At 39.5% G+C, this 19,142-nt stretch overlaps 1 protein-coding gene across 1 annotated transcript; it reads right to left on the reverse strand.

The window, feature by feature from the left end:
• Positions 1–2,300: 2,300 nt before the first annotated feature.
• On the reverse strand, positions 2,301–18,557 carry NOTUM (notum, palmitoleoyl-protein carboxylesterase). Its single transcript, XM_034412910.3, has 11 exons — positions 17,595–18,557; positions 16,530–16,582; positions 14,039–14,134; positions 11,913–11,973; positions 10,484–10,542; positions 8,087–8,189; positions 6,728–6,919; positions 5,550–5,650; positions 4,579–4,726; positions 4,006–4,053; positions 2,301–3,213 (listed from the first exon to the last, which is right to left on the reverse strand). The coding sequence occupies exons 1-11, from the start codon at positions 17,921–17,923 to the stop codon at positions 2,907–2,909; spliced, it is 1,497 nt and encodes a 498-aa protein (XP_034268801.2). The 5' UTR covers positions 17,924–18,557; the 3' UTR covers positions 2,301–2,906.
• Between the last annotated feature and the right edge of the window lie 585 nt (positions 18,558–19,142).

The following is a 19,142-nucleotide window of genomic DNA, read 5'->3' on the forward strand; positions in this document are numbered from 1 at the left end:
CCTGTATTGAAGATATTTAAATTAAATTAATTAAATTATCTGGATCAATAACTATAGTACCACAAGGAACACAATTAATTGAAACATTTTATTGTATCTAATATACAGCCAGTATCCAAAATAATAAAGATTAAAAACAAGGGATGAAATTCTCTTAGATAGTCCTAAAAAAATTTTTTTTATACCTTAAGTTTTTTATTTCTAGTGACTGCCTGAACGGGTCTCGACAGTTTTCTTGGCAATATTGTTTCAGAAATGGTCTGCCCTTGCCTCTTTCCTAGGACTGAGAGAAAAGAACTGGTCCAAGATCACCCAGCTGGCTTTGTGCCCAAAGGCAAGTCCAGAACTGAGTCTTTTGGTTGCTAGTCTGATGTCTTCACCACTAGCCAAATTGGCTGTATCTCATATTCATAAACACGGTGTGTGTGTGTATATACTATACTAAACTAATACAGTAAGGTGACAGAATTGCTCACTTTTTGTCTTTGCTATACAAGTAGTCCTTGACTTACGACCACAATGGAGTCCAAGATTTCTGTTGCTAAGTGAGACATTTGTTAAGTGAGTTTTGCTCCATTTTATGATTTTTCTTGCTTAAACGCATTACTGTAGCTGTTAAGTTAGTAACGTGGTTGTTAAATGTATCTGGCTTCCCCACTGACTTTGTCAGAAGGTTGCAAATCCTGGGAACGGCAACTGTCATAAGTATGAACCGGTTGCCAAACATCTGAATTTTGATCACATGACCCTGGGGATCTTGCAACAGTCATAAGAGTGAAAAATGGACATAGGCCACTTTTTTCAGTGCCGTTGTAAATTTAAATGGTCATTAAATGAACTGTTGTAAATTGAGGATTACCTGTACAGTCCTCAGTATGGCAACTATCCTGAAACTACACTTTTCTCAACAATACTTTCTGACTTTACCACTAGATGGCAACAACACAGTATTGGCATATTCATTTTACATTAGAGAGCCTTCACAAATTTTTATTTTCTGAATTTCCTCATAATAGTAGTATACCAGATTTGTTTTATCATTGCTTGTTCTACTTTCAGGTTTACGTTTAGAAAATATTAGAGAGAAGGAAGTGTAGCACAATTAATTGTGGTCAAGTTTTGAGATGAAGTAGCGTTGGTCTTTCTTAATGCTTATATTTTTTTTTCCCTTGAGATACTGATCTTTACATATTCATATTATTATTTTATAAAAAATGTGGAAATAAAATTTTAAGGCAACATCCAATTGGGCATGGTATTGGCTGGGTGGAGGGCACAATGACAACATGAACATGAATGGCTGATTTTTGTATGTATATCTGATGTCCCGAGGCAAGTGAGCATTTTATGTAATTGTGGCATTTGTCCTAATCATACCTGTCTTCATTGGTTTGCTTGTAGCAGGTTTTGTAATAACATTAAAGCACATAACACCCTCTGTTATTGCATTTACATTTAACACAAGTGTATAATTTGGATTGTCTTATTTGAGAACTAAAATGTCTTGGGCCAACTGGACAACAGGAGTGAGTGTATAATTCAACAATCAGTTATTCCCAGGTTAGGAAGAACTGTTATGTCAACTGCTGCTGCCCAAGACTAACAAAAGAAGGGCCAAATAACTATTGTCTCAACGGTGGGGGTGGGGGCGGAGAATAGAATTTATGTTTATTCTTCTCTGTTCACTGCCAGCTTCTGACAAGAAAGTCAATGGGGAAGCCGTCAGGAAGTCGAAAATGGCAATCACATGTTCACAGGATACTGTGACTGCACAGGATTCCCTTGATGATGGCAACTGGGACTGTCACGATTGTTATTGTAAACTGGTGTAGTCATATGGCATCATGCTTTATAACCACATCAGGGATGAAGTTGCTGCCCCAATTATTGTTGTTAAGTGAGGACTATCTGCATACATACCCAATTTAAATCAGCATCCTATTGTTTGTGGCCCTTTCTTCTCTCCCTCAAATTTGTGCATTTCCTATAACGAAAAGATGAATAAAGGTGCAAACATCATATAGATTAAATTGGAAAAAAGCTCTTTCTTGAATTCTTCACTCATAATTTCATTTCTACAAATCAACATCGTACAAAGGGAGTCATAAGGATTTAATAATAATAATAATAATAATAATAATAATGCCAATGCTGACCCTTGCCCTCTCCCATACGTATGTGTTCACAAGGAAAACCTTTCCAAGAAAGTATTTACAACTTTACAACTTTTGAGCGTATCTTGGATCAGCCCTTATAAATAGCATTTACATATTAAAATAAATATTTTCACATTGCCAAAATAGCGTAAGCCGTTTTCTTCATTATTTAAAAAATATGTTACAAAACAATATCATTAATTTTATATTTTTTGCTTATTTCTTTTAAAAGTCAAGTAATAAAATCATTTCATAAAACAATACAAAAGTAAATTGAATACACGGTAGATCCATTTGTAGCCGCTGTGCTTTGTTTGTACAGTATCTTACATGGTGAGCTGCTGGCTCCAGGAAGTCCTTGTGGTCATATCTTCCCTTCTGATAGGAGAATAATTCAGTGCTCCCACCTATCCCCAAAGTCACTCTATGGCCTACAAATGCCTTGGAAATGATAAAATGCATGAAGGCCCTTATGGGTTCTTGAAGCTGGAGTTTCTAGGCACCCGTTACTTCCTGTAGATTGTCCTTGTGAACAGAGGTACTGCTTGGCAGTAATGTAGAGGTAATGCTTCATTTAAGTGGGTAGATGAGATTCTGTCCATATGATCCTGATAGGCTAATTGTGCAAGAGCTATGTGCGTTAGTTTGGCTACTTGTCTCTATAGATGTTTACGTGCTGTACGTGAGCAAAGAAGGCAGAAAGTTTGGGTGTCTAAAGAGTCAAGCCGTTGTCGTTAAGAGAATACACTTCTAGCTAGCACTGCTCAGCATCCCTAGAAGTTTACTGGGCTCCAATCCTTGCTGCTGTGCCATCTTCTGCACATCAAAACCCATATGCATGAGAAATTGGATCACATTCATCTCCTGGCCAGTGTATTGGTCCCGGATGGTAGGGCATGATGGGTTACAATGTGGCCATGGGCAGCTGTCAATCAGATGGACCGGGCAGCCTTTTAACGGGGCTTTCCCATTCTTATTGCTGTCATGTAGACTGCGATCCCAGCAGTGCAGAGCTCGGGGCAAAGAGGTCCCTTTCACTTGGATATCTGTCCAATGACTGAAAAAGCAACCCATATAGATGAAAGCGTGTGACAATTTGCATGTTTCTTACAGGTGACTAATCATAGGATAGGCATAACTCAAGAGAACCTGCTGACACTTTCGCTTCTGAACACTCATGGGGTCATATGAGGTAGCAACAAAAGAAAAGAGCTGCCAAGATTTGATCTATCTGAAACACACTGGACAATGTATGAGAATCAAAATAATACAGAATCAATTTACACAGGTTACTAGAAGTTCCAAAAGATGGATGATCTGCTTTGCATATTTATATTATTTATATGCTCAAAATATAGTTTTCTAACATTCTAGAAAGTCAGCAGTATTCCAGAGCAGGAAAGGCAGAATTTCAATTTCTGGATTTTACTTTTTGCTCTCTTTTCTCAAGACAGTTCAAGATCCACTGACATTTATTATAAAACAGTTGCTCAGGGTAGACATCTAATTGCAGAATGCAAAAAAATGGGAGCTTCTGAAACCAGTCATTTATTCTCAGTATCCAAACTAAATTTAGTCTTTTCAGAGAAAAAGATCAATCCTGTCCACCCCATTTCTTTTTCTTTTTAGTCACCTGATTAAAAGGCGTGGGGTAATTTATGTCACCTCTGCTAATCATAATGCTTATAAATGTAAATTACCCAGAAATCTACAAACATATTGTAGATTTCAATTTATTTTCTGCTCACTGCTGATTCAGCCAGTCTTTCTTAATAATTAGTGAATGTCTTTCATTTGATAGAGAAGGTGAGAAAACAGGAAGGTGCACCTTTCCACTCTACATACTTACTTGCGTGTTATGATCTCATGAGACAAACAAGCTGGAGCAAAGCTGGCGCTGAATGAGAAGGGGGAAAAGTCATAAAATCAATGTGATAGAAAAAGAAACATTTTGGAATGTCTTTTGTAACAACTTTTGAGTTTTTTCATAGTAGAATTTAGGCATCTTGCTGCAATAAAGATACCTATATAAGTTGCTAGGTGCAGAAAGGTTAGATCTCAGACCTGAATTGCTTTGAAGCACTATTCTTAACATACCATACAGAAGCTAAGTCACCACAGATTTAATTTTATTATCTCTTGTGACTGGGTATTGTGGATACTTCTGTCATGAGAAAGCAACTGAGTCATATGACAGCAATATAAAGCCACTGTCCTTGTCTTAATTTTAATTTTAGAGTAAAAGGCCTGAGATGCACTGCTGACTCCCACTAACAGCAATACAAACAAAAAAAAATTTAAACATACAAATCTAGTGTTTAATAATGTGACATATCATGGAAAGATTTTAAGATAAAATTCTTAGATCCCAGGAAAGGAAATTTCCTTAAATGGAAATTTAAAAACATGAAACAAAACTAACGTCACATCCTTGAGAGTATTCCTCAATTCACGGCCCAGATTTTGGATATAAAGCCATTGTCCTTCCTGTACAGGCTGGCCAGTCAAATGTACATTGTCCACAGTGAGTTGAGCTTCATCAAACAACCACTGCACCACAAAAACAGGACCTACACAAAGAAGAATTTAGTACCAATAGCATCACTAATAGGGCTATAAACTTACTGGCTTAAGTGATAAACTAAGTAAGCAAGAATGAATTAGATTTCTTAGTATGTGGAAATTTTAGAGAGAGAGACAAAAAATTAAGGACGAACGTTGGTATATCCTGTTATGCCATGTAACATTTTCTTGTGCATTTACTGTTAAATTTTTTTTATCTAATCACATGGTAGCAGGGGTGAAATCCAGCAGGTTCTGGAGAACCGGTAGTGGAAATTTTGAACAGTTCAGAGAACCGGCAAATACTACCTCTGGCTGGCCCCAGAGTGGGGTGGGAATGGAGACTTTGCAATATCCTTCCCCCAGGAGTGGGGAGGGAAAAGTTATTTTGCAGTATCCTTCCCCTGGAGTGGGGTGGGAATGGAGATTTTGCAGTATCCTTCCCCTGTCACACTCACCAAGCCACGCCCACAGAACCCGGTAGTAAAAAAATTTGGATTTCACCACTGCATAGTAGTCTTTATTTGCTAAATTGTAGATGTTTCTTGCAAATTATTCCACTCTTTCTTCAATAATTAAAACAGTCTCGCATCCCCCAAACACATCCTATTTATATTGAAGTATTAAAGTAATATGAATATTTATTTATATTCAACAAATCAATTAGAAGTGTAAATATCACATAATTAGCTAAATCAAAACATTTACCTGGCTGACAATACTAGCAAGGCTTAATAATAACCACTTAGTATTAATTATTCAGATAAGGAGAGTTTATCTGAAATGCATTTCAGATATCGTTCAGCAACAGGCCTTTGCTGGCACACTTACATCGGAGAGTAGGATAAATTTTATAGCCAAAGAAACAATTCCATTCTTCTCCTTCTCTAAACTGCATTTTGCAGCGTTCAGGAACAAGTCCATGCCAATATCTGAGAGTTTTAAAAAAAATAGCTGGAGTTAATTATTTAAATTCATTCTACTAGAAATAGTTAACTATGCTGTATAGAATATCTGGGATTGAGAGGCAAGAGTATGTAAATCGTGAAGGGTCCTTGGTGCTCTCTGAGCTTGTTTGTTTTCTTGTTACCTAGTTTCATTACCCAAACTAGGTAACATTATCAGTGCTAGTGCTAGTCCTAGCACTGATGATATTGCCTAGTTTCAGTAATGAAACGTCTGCAAGAAAACATGCTACAAATGTTCTCCTTTATTAGTATATAAATTCCAAAACTAGTGGACAGTAGAGGGCAGACAAACCACATATTGAAAATGTATATATATTTAAAAAGTTAAAGGGTGAAGTTTTCCTCTGTTTTGCCGAGTCTGACTCTAGGGGGCGGTGCTCATCTTTGTTTCCTAGCAGAGGGAGGCAGCAACATCTAGAGGTTGGTTTCTGTGGTCATTTCACCAGCATGACTATACATTGAAGACACATGGAATCAGGAGTGGGTTTCACATATTGTTGCCACTGGTTCGCCACGCGTGCGCTCGCTTCACTCACGCACATACCCAGCCTTCTGCACACTCGCTGCACGCACACACACCTTCCGCACATGCGCCCGGCCTTCTGCACATGCGCTACATAGGATGGCATTACGTCCAGGCAGATGCAGGCCCACCCGCAGTCGCCGCTACCAATTCACCCAAATTGGTCTGAACCGGCTGAATACCACCTTTGCATGGAATGCTGTTACCTTCCCACCAAAGTGGTAGCTATTAATCTGCTCACATTTGCATGCTTTCGAACTGTTAGGATGGCAGGAGCTGGGGTGACAAAAGGAGCTCACCCCATCATGTGGTGCTTGCTGGAATAAATACACCTTCTGTTTCTCTGTCTATTGATAGATTACTAGAATATCTACTATGTACTTTCTATACAGTCACATTTCATGAATATTACTTAGCAATCTCTGAAGACTAGCTTATGTTAACTATCAGGGGAAAGTCTCACTGGATGTCTCACTCCAGTTTTAGATTTCCAGGAAAGATGTTAAAAACTTCAATACCTAATTCCTCTCCTGATGGCTTCTGTGGGGGCGCAGGTTATGGTATCAATGCAGTCTGTCCTACGATATTGTTTATTATCCAAGAACCAGCCAGAGTCTGCAAGGCCACGGACCTGAATCCCAGGATATCCCAGTTCTTCCAGCTGTTCAGCCACTCGATCCACATTCAAGAGGACTCCTGTTCCACCAGCACTGCAATGACAAGTCAAGTCTTTGAAGCAGAACTCCTTCATATTGTTGCCTGAAGAACCATGGCTTGTAGGCAAGGTCTACACATCGCATCAATTAATGTTAATGAAATACCAAGTTTAATTGCTTATTCATTTGTTCATTCCTTGGGCCATTTACAATGCATTAAAAACCACACGAATTCAGAATAAATTTAAAATGCAATAATTAAAATACATCAGATAAACAAAGAGAAGTCAGAATAATCAGCAAGTTTCTAAGCAGCATATCTGTTAAAGAATTGATTAAGCAATAGTTTTAACTGGAGAAAATGAAAATGCCTTTGGTTCTGAAAAGACAACTGAGTGTACTTTACTGAGAAGGCATTCCAGAATGGATACTGAAATAGCCCATTCCTGGAAGCAACTCACTGCACTGCTGCATAAGAATGATGTCACAATATCGTACAAATAACTGATAGAAATTGCTATCATTTGTATGGTGAGCTCATCATGGCTTCCATTGAATGCTTATCATGGGAGGGCATTTGTGGAATGGCTTGAAAAATGATTTTATCATACAAGAAAAAACGTAAGGGAATAGATTTTGTAGGTTGATTCCAGCACCTTAAAATTAAGTGGACAATTGTCAAGGCAGGTTTTGAAGATTGTGCTCCGCCTGTGAAACACCCTACCCCCATGATGACAAACCTATGGCACGCAGAGCCCTCTCTGTGGGCACGCGCGCCATCGCCAGCTGCTCTTCTGGTTTCCAGAGTGCGCAGGCCAGCTGGTCTTCGCATGTGCCGGAAACACGGGAGCCCTGGGAATTTCCAGGCCTCCGGTGTGCGTGAAGACCAGTTGGCACACACACACACATGCATACACACCAGTTTGGGCACTTGGTGCCGAAAAGGTTCACCATCACTGCCCTACCCCAAAAATCTCTCCTGGAGCTGATTGATATCATGTTCGGACCAAAAAAACCCTATTTTGTTTAAGTGGGCATTTCAACAAGTACTGTTAGTCATTGTGGTTATATATAGGTATCACTGAGTTGCATCTCTTACTTTAAAATGTTGCTTCTATTATTCCTTTTTCTATATTTACTTTTGAAATGTTTTAATAATATCCTTTTCCAACTCACACAAGCATACATTTACTAGATGTGTTTTCATGAACAGACATATACCTGCTTCCTGCCAACAGCAACACCTTGGCATTTACAAGGCCTTTCCCCAATAATTCCTTTACAACTTCTTGTATGATGAGAGCACCCATGAAGACAAATTCATCTGAAGGAGGAGAAGGAAGGGGAGATGAAAAACAATCATAGTAAGTAAAACTGGCTAACATTTTTTGCCATTCCTATTGAAGGTATGGAGTAATGAATATTGAAAAGTATACTTTTCGTACCATAAGTTTCCAATGAGTGTTCAGTGGAAAAGTAAACCTAGCAAATATTGCAAATCAGTTAGCAAGCTTCAGATCTAAATTCTTTAATTTCTTCGTTGAATGTGACAAATGGAACATTCTCTCCCTTTCATGTTCTTTAATGTTTAGGACTAGTTTTCTGAACATTTACTTGACCTCTCAAGTATATGTTTGATAAGCTAAGGAAAGAAAGAACAAAATTCTGGGAAAAGCTTCTTTAAAAAATAGCAGTGAGATGGACCTCTATCCAGAACAGGGAATCTGAATTATGGTATATCTCTCTCCTGTTTCAGGAAAGCAGAATTTGTAGCCCTTCAAATATTGCTGGACTTCAACTCTCAGCACCTCTCATCTTGGCCATGATAGCTTCAATAGCTGGGAGCTGACGTTCAGCAGATCCAGAAGCTACAAGTTCCCCATCCAAACACTGGAAGAACAGAGAACAGAAAGAAGTAGTGAGAAGGTCCTGTTGAGAAAGATTGTAGCATGCTTCGGCAATTACCAGCCTCTGCTTCTACCTAATCTGCATCCAAGTGCAGGAGATTTCTAATTTTTTCCCAGCTGCTAGAATACCTAGCACACGATCACTGCTAACTGAGACCAAATGTTACCATTGGAAACTGGGACTGGATTCATATCTCAAACTATGATTTAGCAAAACCCAACAACAACAACAATCTGGTCTTCCATGCTGTGTAAAGTCTTTACAAACCACAGTGGCTAGATTCACAAATAACCCTAGGCCAGGATCAAACCAGCCAAATTATGACTTGCTGCAACACGTGAGCCAGGCTAATGTACTTGACATCTTTTCTACCTTAAAAAATAAAACTAGTAGACCGAAGAAGAGAAATTATAGTTTCAATCAATTTCAAATGATGACCTTCCATCAACATAAAAGATATTGTAGAAAATAAAACAGAACTATATGTATGGAAATTGTTCTTGAGGTGACATTAGCAAAGAAATAAAGACAGTCAGGAATGGCTGTAAATGCTTGGGGAGGGTGTCTTTTCATTTTTTGCATGAAAAACAACAGAGGGGCTTATGGTACCATACATCAGTCTGCATTTAAGGCAACACTGAAGATGTCAGAAGTTCCTTAGTGGTTTTCCATACAAAAGGAAAACTGGGAAGATGGTCAATCCCAGTTCTCTTGCACAATGTGTGGAGTCCATGATCATAAAGTATTTGGTCAGCGTGGTGCTCTCTCAAGAACAACTACCTGGGAAAATTACAAAAATAAGGGTGCAAGAATGGGAACAATATTCCTAATGAAATGTGAGGCAAACTCTTCCTTAAGGGAATACAGATAAGGCAGATAAATTTGATCATCCTCTCAATATTGGTAATCAGAAAATTTCCTCTATTACTGTCCCTGAGATCAAGCCAATTCAAAAAAATGTAACTGACTGAAATAAAGATATTATTTTTTTTCCCCTATACAGCTTTTCCTTTTAGGTTAGAAATCTTTCATTTAATTAGACATGAATCTTGCCAGATAGGATTGTGAAAACTAATATTCTTCATACAAGATCAATAGTAGTGATATCCGGGAATCTGGGGTGTCAGCTACAGACACCAAATGGAAGATAGGCGTCCTGAGGAGAATATAAAATTTTGGAAAGATAAATACAAAAGGTCCATGTTTTATCTATTGAGTCAGTTATGTTAAAAAATCCCAACTGCCCGAAGCTCTTCTTTAGTCAGTCAAGAGAGCAAATATTTCTTTGTCACTTATGTCAACATCTTCCAGGTGGATGTTTCTGGCCACACAGTGCCATATATGTGATAGATCTAGATGATGATGGCCCTCAAGCGCATGCACAGATATAAGAACTTTCTTGATTCCATTTGGAAGTCCTGGCACAATTTCATTTTTCCTTATTTCAAATTTAGCTAAATGAAATAGTTGTTCAGACCCTTGAGATGCAACCATTTCCCTCAGGCTGTTGCTCGGTTACTCCCATGTGGGGTTCTGAACCGTGACAAAGCAGGGCTTGCAAGCGGATGCATTATCTAGAGGATATTTATTATTTCTTCCTGCCCGCTGGCGAGAATCCTTTCTTCCTTTGCACAACTGTGGAGAATTCAGGCCAGATTCCCTTAATGCATAATGCCTGTTTGGCAGCAAGAGCCTGTCAGAAGCACTCACTTTTCTCAGTTTTGGCAGAGGCTCCACTCCAGACATCACTTGAGCAATATGGGATGAAACTGCAAGAGAACAGATGTCCTTGAGCACCAATATTCTTTTGATATGCATGGAGGGGTAAGACAAGAGTAAAAGTCCAGCAAATTAAACCCTAAGAGCGATAAGAGAAAATCGTTTAAACTCGGCTCACTCAGATCTGATGGTACCAGCATTTTATACAACTGATATCCCAGGGCATGAAGCATCAAAGAAAAATAAAATAAAATAAAAATTCTTCTAACACTTGGAGCTAAATGCCAGGGAGCTACAATTGGTCAAAATTTAGTGCATTTCCAATACATGTTTAATAATAGAAGCTTTATTCTTATTTTTATGGCAAGCATGGAAAATGTCCACTAATTTTAAAGCTCTCATAGATCTGCATGGCAAATGCCACTGTTCTGATTTTCTACTTCTACTTTCCCTTGTATTGTGCTCCATTGAAGCTATCAACATCATCTTAGTTGATAACTACATATTAATTAGTCTAGATGCTTTTTGAATTAGAAATTACTCTTGAATGTCCCTGCTGTCTAAAAACAATGCTATGCAAGGAAAAAAAAATATCCCAATGAATAGAACAGCCATTCTAATTCTAATCAGCCATTCTAACAGCATTTAAGTACGTACAGACACTAGCTCCCAAGTGGGCTTTCAGATTAACAGCTATCCTCTGGTATTTGCTTTTATTCCCTGAGTCTGCTATCCAATCATCCTAGCCAGAAGTTGTATTTTACATGGGACTGTTTCCTTTTTAAAAGGGTTAGTGTGAATTTATTTGCTGGAGAAACTCTGTGTATTTTTTGGCAAGAACTAATACAATTTGATGGCACATAATCAAAATACATTTGTTGGATCAGTTATTACTATTATAGAAAATATCTAAGAATACAGTTCATCAGAGGAGTGCAGACAGAGAATGAAATCCATCCTCACTGGCTTCTCCATTATGGCCAAGCAATTCTGCATTAAAGACCTAGCAGTGGTACTTCCAATACAGCCCTACAGTAAGGGGGGAGTACAAATGCCTCAGGCTAATATTGTTTTTTCCTTCCAGCCTACCCACCTACACTACTTCGGCCTTGCTGGCATGAATCAGGTAGAACTTCAGATCTGACCATCAGGATTTTCCCTCCCCATTGTCTTTGGATTGTTCTTGAAGACTTTCTTAATGTACTAACAATCCATTCTGTTTCATAGTTATTCTCATTTATTTTCATTTGTAATTTCTACTCGTGCTTTCTTTATAGGATCATTACAACTTGCAAACTCTGGTCCTTTGTTTTTTCATATGCAGGCTAAGTTCTCCTTTTCCCTAGTTTACTAGTCTTCTATCTTGTTTATTTTTGCTTGACTATTCCATTCAACTCCTATAGCTGTTTATTCTACTTACACCATATTTGCATTCCACCAGTGAGGATTTTCTTCTGGTTGTGATGACAAAATGCCTGTTCCTGAAGATGGAGAAAAATAATATACATACTAACACATAGAGAAAAATATCCTTCACACAAAGAACAAAAAACATTTAGCATTAATTCAATGACAGATGGTAAAAAACAACAACATTGTTAGGTTCATATACCAGAGCATCTGAAAGGATGCAATATTCATAATAAAAATCTTTCAGACTAAGATAGGAAAATATTAGATTTAATACTTCATTTTTGTACTTCATGTATACAAAAATAGAACCTGTATCACTAATGTTTGAAATATTTCTTCTTTTTGGTCTAAACAGATAAGCTTACATAGTGGAAAACCTAAACACGTACATATACTTAAATGTAAATTCAGTATGTTCATGGACTCTTATTCTCAGATATGTTTTGGATGGACTACAGACTCTTAAAGTTTTAGAAGTGAAGAACACAGACTCATCTAAGCAACAGAACAAAGGAAAATTACAGCATTCTGAGTACTTTGACCATAACTCATTATTAAGCTAGGCATTAAGTTGCTAACACTGGGAAGAAGTATTGGTGAGTCAGCAAAAGTTTACCAATTTCCATTTCTGAACCAGGGCTTTGTTCTATGATAACTAAACATGCCATATAAGGACAGCCAATGATCTCTTAGCATTCTTGGGGATCTGCCCACAAAGAAGTGCCTTCTCCAACTTCCATGAACATCAATGTAGGTACTGGAGCCATAGAGGCTGTGCAGTCCTGAAGAGATCTGTAGTAAAATCTATTTATTAGGCCTGTCTGCATACCTTAAAAGGCATCTCTCTTTTTTAAACATTTCTTTACAAATCCCTATAATTAATGAAAGAGTAAAAAGAGAGTATTAATGCTGTCCACTTTGCTGAAAATACAAACATAGAAATGTTTACTATGTGGTGGGCTATCTTCCCTCTAAGAGTCAATGTCATTACAAAATCAACATATGCACTACGCTGAAACTTTTTAAAGTAACTTTTTGTTTTATTAATATCATCTGGGCAGATACAGATTTCAGCCAAAGAAAATAATTTCGTTTTTCCAAATTGTCCTCCAGATCCTCAGATAATATGTCCAGTGCAGGCTGAGAATAAGGTGAGCTTTGTGGTATCCCAACATCTTTACTCAGCACCAAGTAGGGAAAATGATGCAAATAATGAACTTTTCTTAATTCCTAGGTATAGGTATACCTCATTTTTATGCCACTTTTCTATCTAGATCAGTGGTTCCCAACGTGGGGTCCATGCCCCACAGGGGGGGCAATTTGATTTTTAATGGGGGCAATTGCAACCTTGTTTAAACCAAGTTAATGGCATTTTAGGCTTCCTCCACATGAGCAGCAGTCACTTTTTGAATAGTAAGAATTATATGTCACGGGGATCAGGATTTTAGAGATGCTTAGGGAGCATGGCCAAAAAAAGGTTGGGAACCATTGATCTAGATGCTCTCAAAACATATATAGGAATACAGTAAGAGAACATGGTTGTGTAATCTAAGATTGGCATTTCTATTCCACACCATTCCTGACAGGAAATCATAGATTTAAGTTATGGAGGGGGGCACGTTCTGATTGAAAAAAAATAACAGTGGAACCAATTACAATTGTCAATGGAACCAATTAATGAAAGGTGGGCTTCCTTTTACAACATGAGTTCCTACTAGCCATCTGTCAACAATATATCAGTTTGAATTACTACTCTAAACAGAGATTTAATGACTGCAATGGCCTTTTCCAGCTCTAGGATTCTACTCAAATATTTCCTGTTCTCTTAAATTTATAGAAGAAGTTCTGCTTTGCAGAGAATGAAAAGGAGATTTTGCATTGGAGGCCTCTTTCTATTAAAATTCAAAATAATTACATGCATTATTTTAATTCTGGTATGTTACCTGTTTTTTAAAAAAACCCTCTGCGTAAATGCTAAGTGAATAAACCAAACATTACTTATTCCACATAAATAATAGAATATTACTAAAGATAAGTATATATATGTATTCATAATTATGCAGTTATATAGACAGCAGAAACAATATATAATTCGCAATGTAAATCTCAGACTAATTAGAACAAAACATTTACCAGTTCTGGTAATGGGCCACTCCTTGGAGCTCATTAATCTCCTCATTGTTTCATAACGAGAATTGCAGTTCTCTCTGCTGAAGCAATACCAGCCTCCTGCATCCAATAACAATAATAATGATGATGATATCTCAGTAATTTTTTCCTGTATCACTAATTCACATCATTTTAAGCTGTGATTTATGAAATAGACACTTGGTGGAATTAAATTAGTCATAAAATTGTTTTATAACGAAGTAGATATTATTTTTCCTATACAAATTTATGGATCAGATAGATATATTTTAAAAGCTAAATAGAATCCCACATAAAGTAATCATAGAATCTAATTTGATTGAGTCCTTAAACTTGTCAAATTATGCAAACTTCCATATGAAAATATATATTGAATAGGAGAGGACTACATTGTAGTCTACAGTTTTTGCCATCTTTTTAACATCATCTGTAAAAGTAATGAGCAACCCATTGATTTCATTAGCAGATTGCTATCTTTTTCATAATATAGTATGTTCTGTCTTGAATTTCTTCTTTACAAATCATGTTTTCATTCCGCTTTTAAAGTACATTTCAAAGAATTAATCTCTGTGCCATTGGTTTTTTTCATATTACACCCTAATTCCCTTACCTGGAAATGACCCAAGTGAAATAGGATTGCTTTATTATTTTCTGACTGAGCAGTCAAATGCCAATAAAGATAGTTCTACTCTTTACAGGGCACACAACAGGCATATTCCTTAGGATAGGATCTATGGATGTAAATCCGATTAGTTTCAATAGGATTTACTTCCAGGTCATAACCATGAAAACTTGACTCTGCCTTTAGTCCGTGTGTAATATATATATTACACACAAACACGTTTTTCCTTATTAGATTAAATTGTATGCATTGAGGGTTGAGATGAAAAACTGAAGGCTTCCTATGTAGAAAATTTAGGATTTCTGACAAGATTCTTGAAATTAGAATAGAACTACTTGACATCTCTAGTTTACAGTATCATCTCTTATTTATCTGAATAGCAAATGGAAAAAAATCGCAATAGTAATTCTTAGGCAAAAGTTGATCATTTCTTCCATAGTAGCATAATGTTGTTGTCCTAATTGTTTTTATCTGAAACAAAATTTTATTTTGAACTTAGTGGGATTTACTTCCAAACAGATGGTTTAAGGTACTTTTCCAAAAGGAACTGGAGTTTCTTTTTTTTCCCTTTGAAAATGTTTTGCTTCTCATCTAAATTTCTTTAGTTCTGATTGGTGGGGAATGGAAGGATTTATAATCTTTGCAGTCATCTAATCTTTTAGCAGTCTGAAGGTTGGTTGTTAGTGTCTCTGAGATTCGTTGAGGCCATTTGAGGGTTTATCTGTATCCTCAGATTCACCTGAATCAGTGTGCAAATGGGTGTGGAACCTTCTTGGGACTGCTAAAAGGACTGTGTTGTAAACAGAAGATAGGTGGTGTCCTATCCCTCCCCCTCTATTAAGAGAGGGCTGTTCAATTTTAATATAGCCTCTTTGATCCCTCTTTCAAACCAGTGGTCCTTTCTGTCCAGAATGTGGACTTTGCTGTCTTCAAAGAGTGATCTTTGTCTTTCAGATGCAGATGGGCTTCTTAATCCTGTCCTGATGGGTTTGTTCTCCTGTGTTGTGCTATGTGTTTGTGAAATGTTTCTTTTGTTTCCTTAATGTACAGATCTGCACATGTCTCGCTGCAATCCCCTTCATAAATCACATTGCTCAATTTGTGTCTGGATGTTTTATCTTTGGTTCCACCTTCCATTTCCCACCATTCAGTTAGAACTGAAGAAGATTCTTGGATGAGAAGCAAAACGTTTTCAAGAAAAAAAACCAGAAAGTCAATTGCCTTTTGGAAAAGCACCTATGGGACAACCATGACCTGGATGATTGAAAATCTCCACAGACATCAAAATAGAAAAGGTTATGAATTAGAAGTGGGGGGGAGGAAAAATCATATAAGGTTCCCAATTCACGGGCTTAACTGAATAAATGCAGCAAAATCTAGAAAATACAAGGATGAGATAAAATTAAAGTACAAGCAAACAGAAGAAATGGATTGATTGACTAAGGCAACAAGAGCCTTATGTACCATCATTTTACTTTCTGGTGCCCTTCAGACATTATGTTGCTGAGTGGTGATTTAGGAAATTGTACTCAGTGTGTATGAAGTGCACCAGGTTAGAAAACCTAACAGCAAAATTTATTCCTATATGTAGCTTTGATTAGGATTATTGGACTAATTAGACTGTTATAAATTTGCAAGACATAGAGACATGTGCAACAATGGCGGTGAAGATGAAAGGATGAAGACATTGGTTGCAAAGAAAGCAAGCAGTACATATTAATATTCCTTGCATCCTTTGAAAAAAGCAGCTGGGATGTTACTTTGTCATCTCTTAAACTTTTTTACCTAAAGAGTCTGAAATCATTGAACTTTGCTTTAAAACTCAAAATAAAATTAAAGAAAACTCAATCTCACCTTCCAAGAATAGAAGCCACCTTCTGCTGCCTTTTGATTCTTTGAGGTAGTAGCTAAAATAAAAACAAATAGAAGGCAGCGTGAACTTAATTAGGGAGACTGGCTCACTCGACCACAAACCCTTTGATACACCAACTCATTATAATATCAAGAGAGTTACATAAAATACTTGGTTAAAGAACAAGAGAAAGAAACAGGATGGCTGTCAGAAGAGCTCCAAACAGAGTCTGATCAAAGGACCTTCTCAGGGACTCTGAGCCAGGCTGAGCTGGCTTTCATCTTGCTCCAAACTAAATGCATTAAACAAATTCCTAGCATTCCTAAGTATTTCCAGGCAGGAAAGAGTTATTCCACCTGTTACTGACTGTGCTCTTAGTAACAGCCACATGGTGGAAGCAAAGCTTAAACACTAAGGATGGATTGTTTCAGCACTTTTGAAGTACTAAGTATTAATAGTAAACAGTTCTGTGTGCTCTCTGAAGCATCTCTTCTTGGGGGCTGGAAATGATGCTTTATGAAAAAAGGGAAGAGACTCGCCATACATACAGGCAAAGTCTACAGGCTTGCTTAGAAAATTCACTAAGTTCTGATCCAGAGCTAAACTCATTCTAAAAAGGCTGAGAATTACATTTTTATTAGAACCCAGAGAAACTTTCCACATCTTTTCAATACATTCTGCAAACTTCTGATCTTTTGCACGAGAGTAAATTTATCTAATGCAGGTCAGTTATCAATATCTCAGAAATCTAGAAGACAATTTCTTTTTCCTCCCTACTTTGAGGATTTTCGTCTGCCTTCGGTTAAAGATTTGTGAATCAAGGCACCTCCAAGCAGTATCGCTTTGAATTCCAGATACTTCAGGCAAGAAAAAAAAATTATACACGGGAGTATACAGATCCGCCATCTGGTGCAAAGCTTTACAAATGAAGGTACATGAAGCAAAGCCCGCGAAGAAGCATTCCATGAAAAGTTCTCTATTTTCTATCGGGCATAGGGTCCAGGAAGATGGGCAATTGAATGAAACAGAAAGAGACGAGGCGCTGCGAGTTTGGCATCTTCACTCACCCGGCGGGACTGCCGTCGTTGCAGGTGACCGAGCTGTTCAGAAGCGAGTGAAGCCTCAGCTCCTGGTGCAGATTCTGCGCGGAACAAGGGTACAGCGACTGCGCCAGGCTCTTGATCTGAGCCATGAAACTGTCCATGTTCCCCTCCACAGCGGTAAAGTCCAACGGGAAGCTCTCCACCGGCTGCCCAGCCGCTTCGCTTCGCTCTCGGGTCGCCGCGACGGGTTGCTGCTGCGGTCCACGCCGTCTCCAGCTCTTCCTGCCTTCTCCGCCAGGACCCCAATGCAGAAGCCCCAAGAACAGCAACATTTGCACCGTCCCTCCACCCATCGCGACGCGGAGCCACCTGCTGAGGAGGAGAGAGGACCGGGTAAGCGCCACCGACTAGCTCCAAGGAGGCAGAGCTGGGACTAGGGCTCGGTCGTCTGGCCTCGGGCGGCGGGATCCTCCTTCTGCCCCTGGTGGCCAAAGGCGCTTGGCGGGCTGGGGGGCTTCGGCCTCTGTGCCTGCTCAGTGCCTTGCCTTGCCTTGCCTTGCCAAGGGTCTGGCAGCAGCGGCCCCGTCTCGCTCGCTCCAATGAGCTGCGAGCAAAGCAGCGTCTGGGCGTAGTTAGAGGCAGCCGGTGCCTGGTGCTCGCGCTGTCCGGGTTCTGCGGCGGGGCTCGAGGGCGCTCGGCTTTTCTTGGCGCACGGACTCGCCGCGTCGTCCCAAACCACAAGCATGACAAGAGGGGCCAGGAGTCACGGGGAGCCCACCGGGGGCGCCGCCAGCCTGGGCGTCGCATGGGGCGGCAGCGGCCAGAGAGCCCCCGCCTCCCCGTCGCTGGAAAAGGAAGAGAAGGGGAGGAGAGGAGTACGAGGGGAGGGGGAGATTTCCCTTTCATGCCCCAGCCAACAGACGTCGCTCTGCCTGCCGTCCTCTTTTCTGTTTTCCCGTCCCGTCTGGCGAGACGCTTAGGGAGGCCAAAGCACCTTCGTAACTTCCCGCCCAAACGCAGGGCGACGTTCCTAGCGGGAAAGCGGTCGCGGCTCTTGACTCAGAGGAAGGGAGGGCGAAGCGGGCGACACTTTGAATTCCTCCGGTTTCCCGCCGGGACTTGCAGCCTAGCTGGGGGCGAATGCCGGTGAACAGCCGCCTTCCACTCCTTCGCAACCGGAGCTTGGGCTGGAGTGGGGGTCGCTTCGGTAAAAGACGAGCCACAGCCTTCGGGGCCTCGGCTATGATCTTCAAGGATCGGCGACTGCAACCCGCCTCCTCTTGCAGAGACACCACCCCCCCCGCGCGCCTGACCGTCTTGTTCCTTCTCGCCAATGCTTTGAGTCCCTTCCCCTCCTGCCCCAATGCTGGATGTCCTCAACCATGTAGGCAGCGCCAGGCAGCCTCTTCGGCGCTCGCGTGTGTACAGTATTGGTGAGGAGCAGCGGCGGTTCTCTCGAGCCGAAGTTCTCTTTTGGTGAAAAGGCAGGAGGATCTGCGGATGTCCCACTGCCTTCGGTCCTGGCTGCTTTCATAATTTTCTTCCCCACCATCATGGTGGTCGTGAGAAACA

This window comes from Pantherophis guttatus, chromosome 2 (genome assembly GCF_059756535.1).
Source record: "Pantherophis guttatus breed Tessera chromosome 2, ASM5975653v1, whole genome shotgun sequence".
NCBI lineage: Eukaryota > Metazoa > Chordata > Lepidosauria > Squamata > Colubridae > Pantherophis > Pantherophis guttatus.

Bases quoted from the DNA above. Each gene is read 5' to 3' on its own strand.
- NOTUM (XM_034412910.3), bottom strand. From the start codon at position 17,923: ATGGGTGGAGGGACGGTGCAAATGTTGCTGTTCTTGGGGCTTCTGCAT. The intron at 8,190-10,483 runs GTGAGTGCTTCT...CTCCTCCTTCAG, and splicing joins CTCTGCCAAAACTGAGAAAA to ATGAATTTGTCTTCATGGGT. The intron at 6,920-8,086 runs GTATATGTCTGT...TTGTCATTGCAG, and splicing joins TTGCTGTTGGCAGGAAGCAG to TGCTGGTGGAACAGGAGTCC.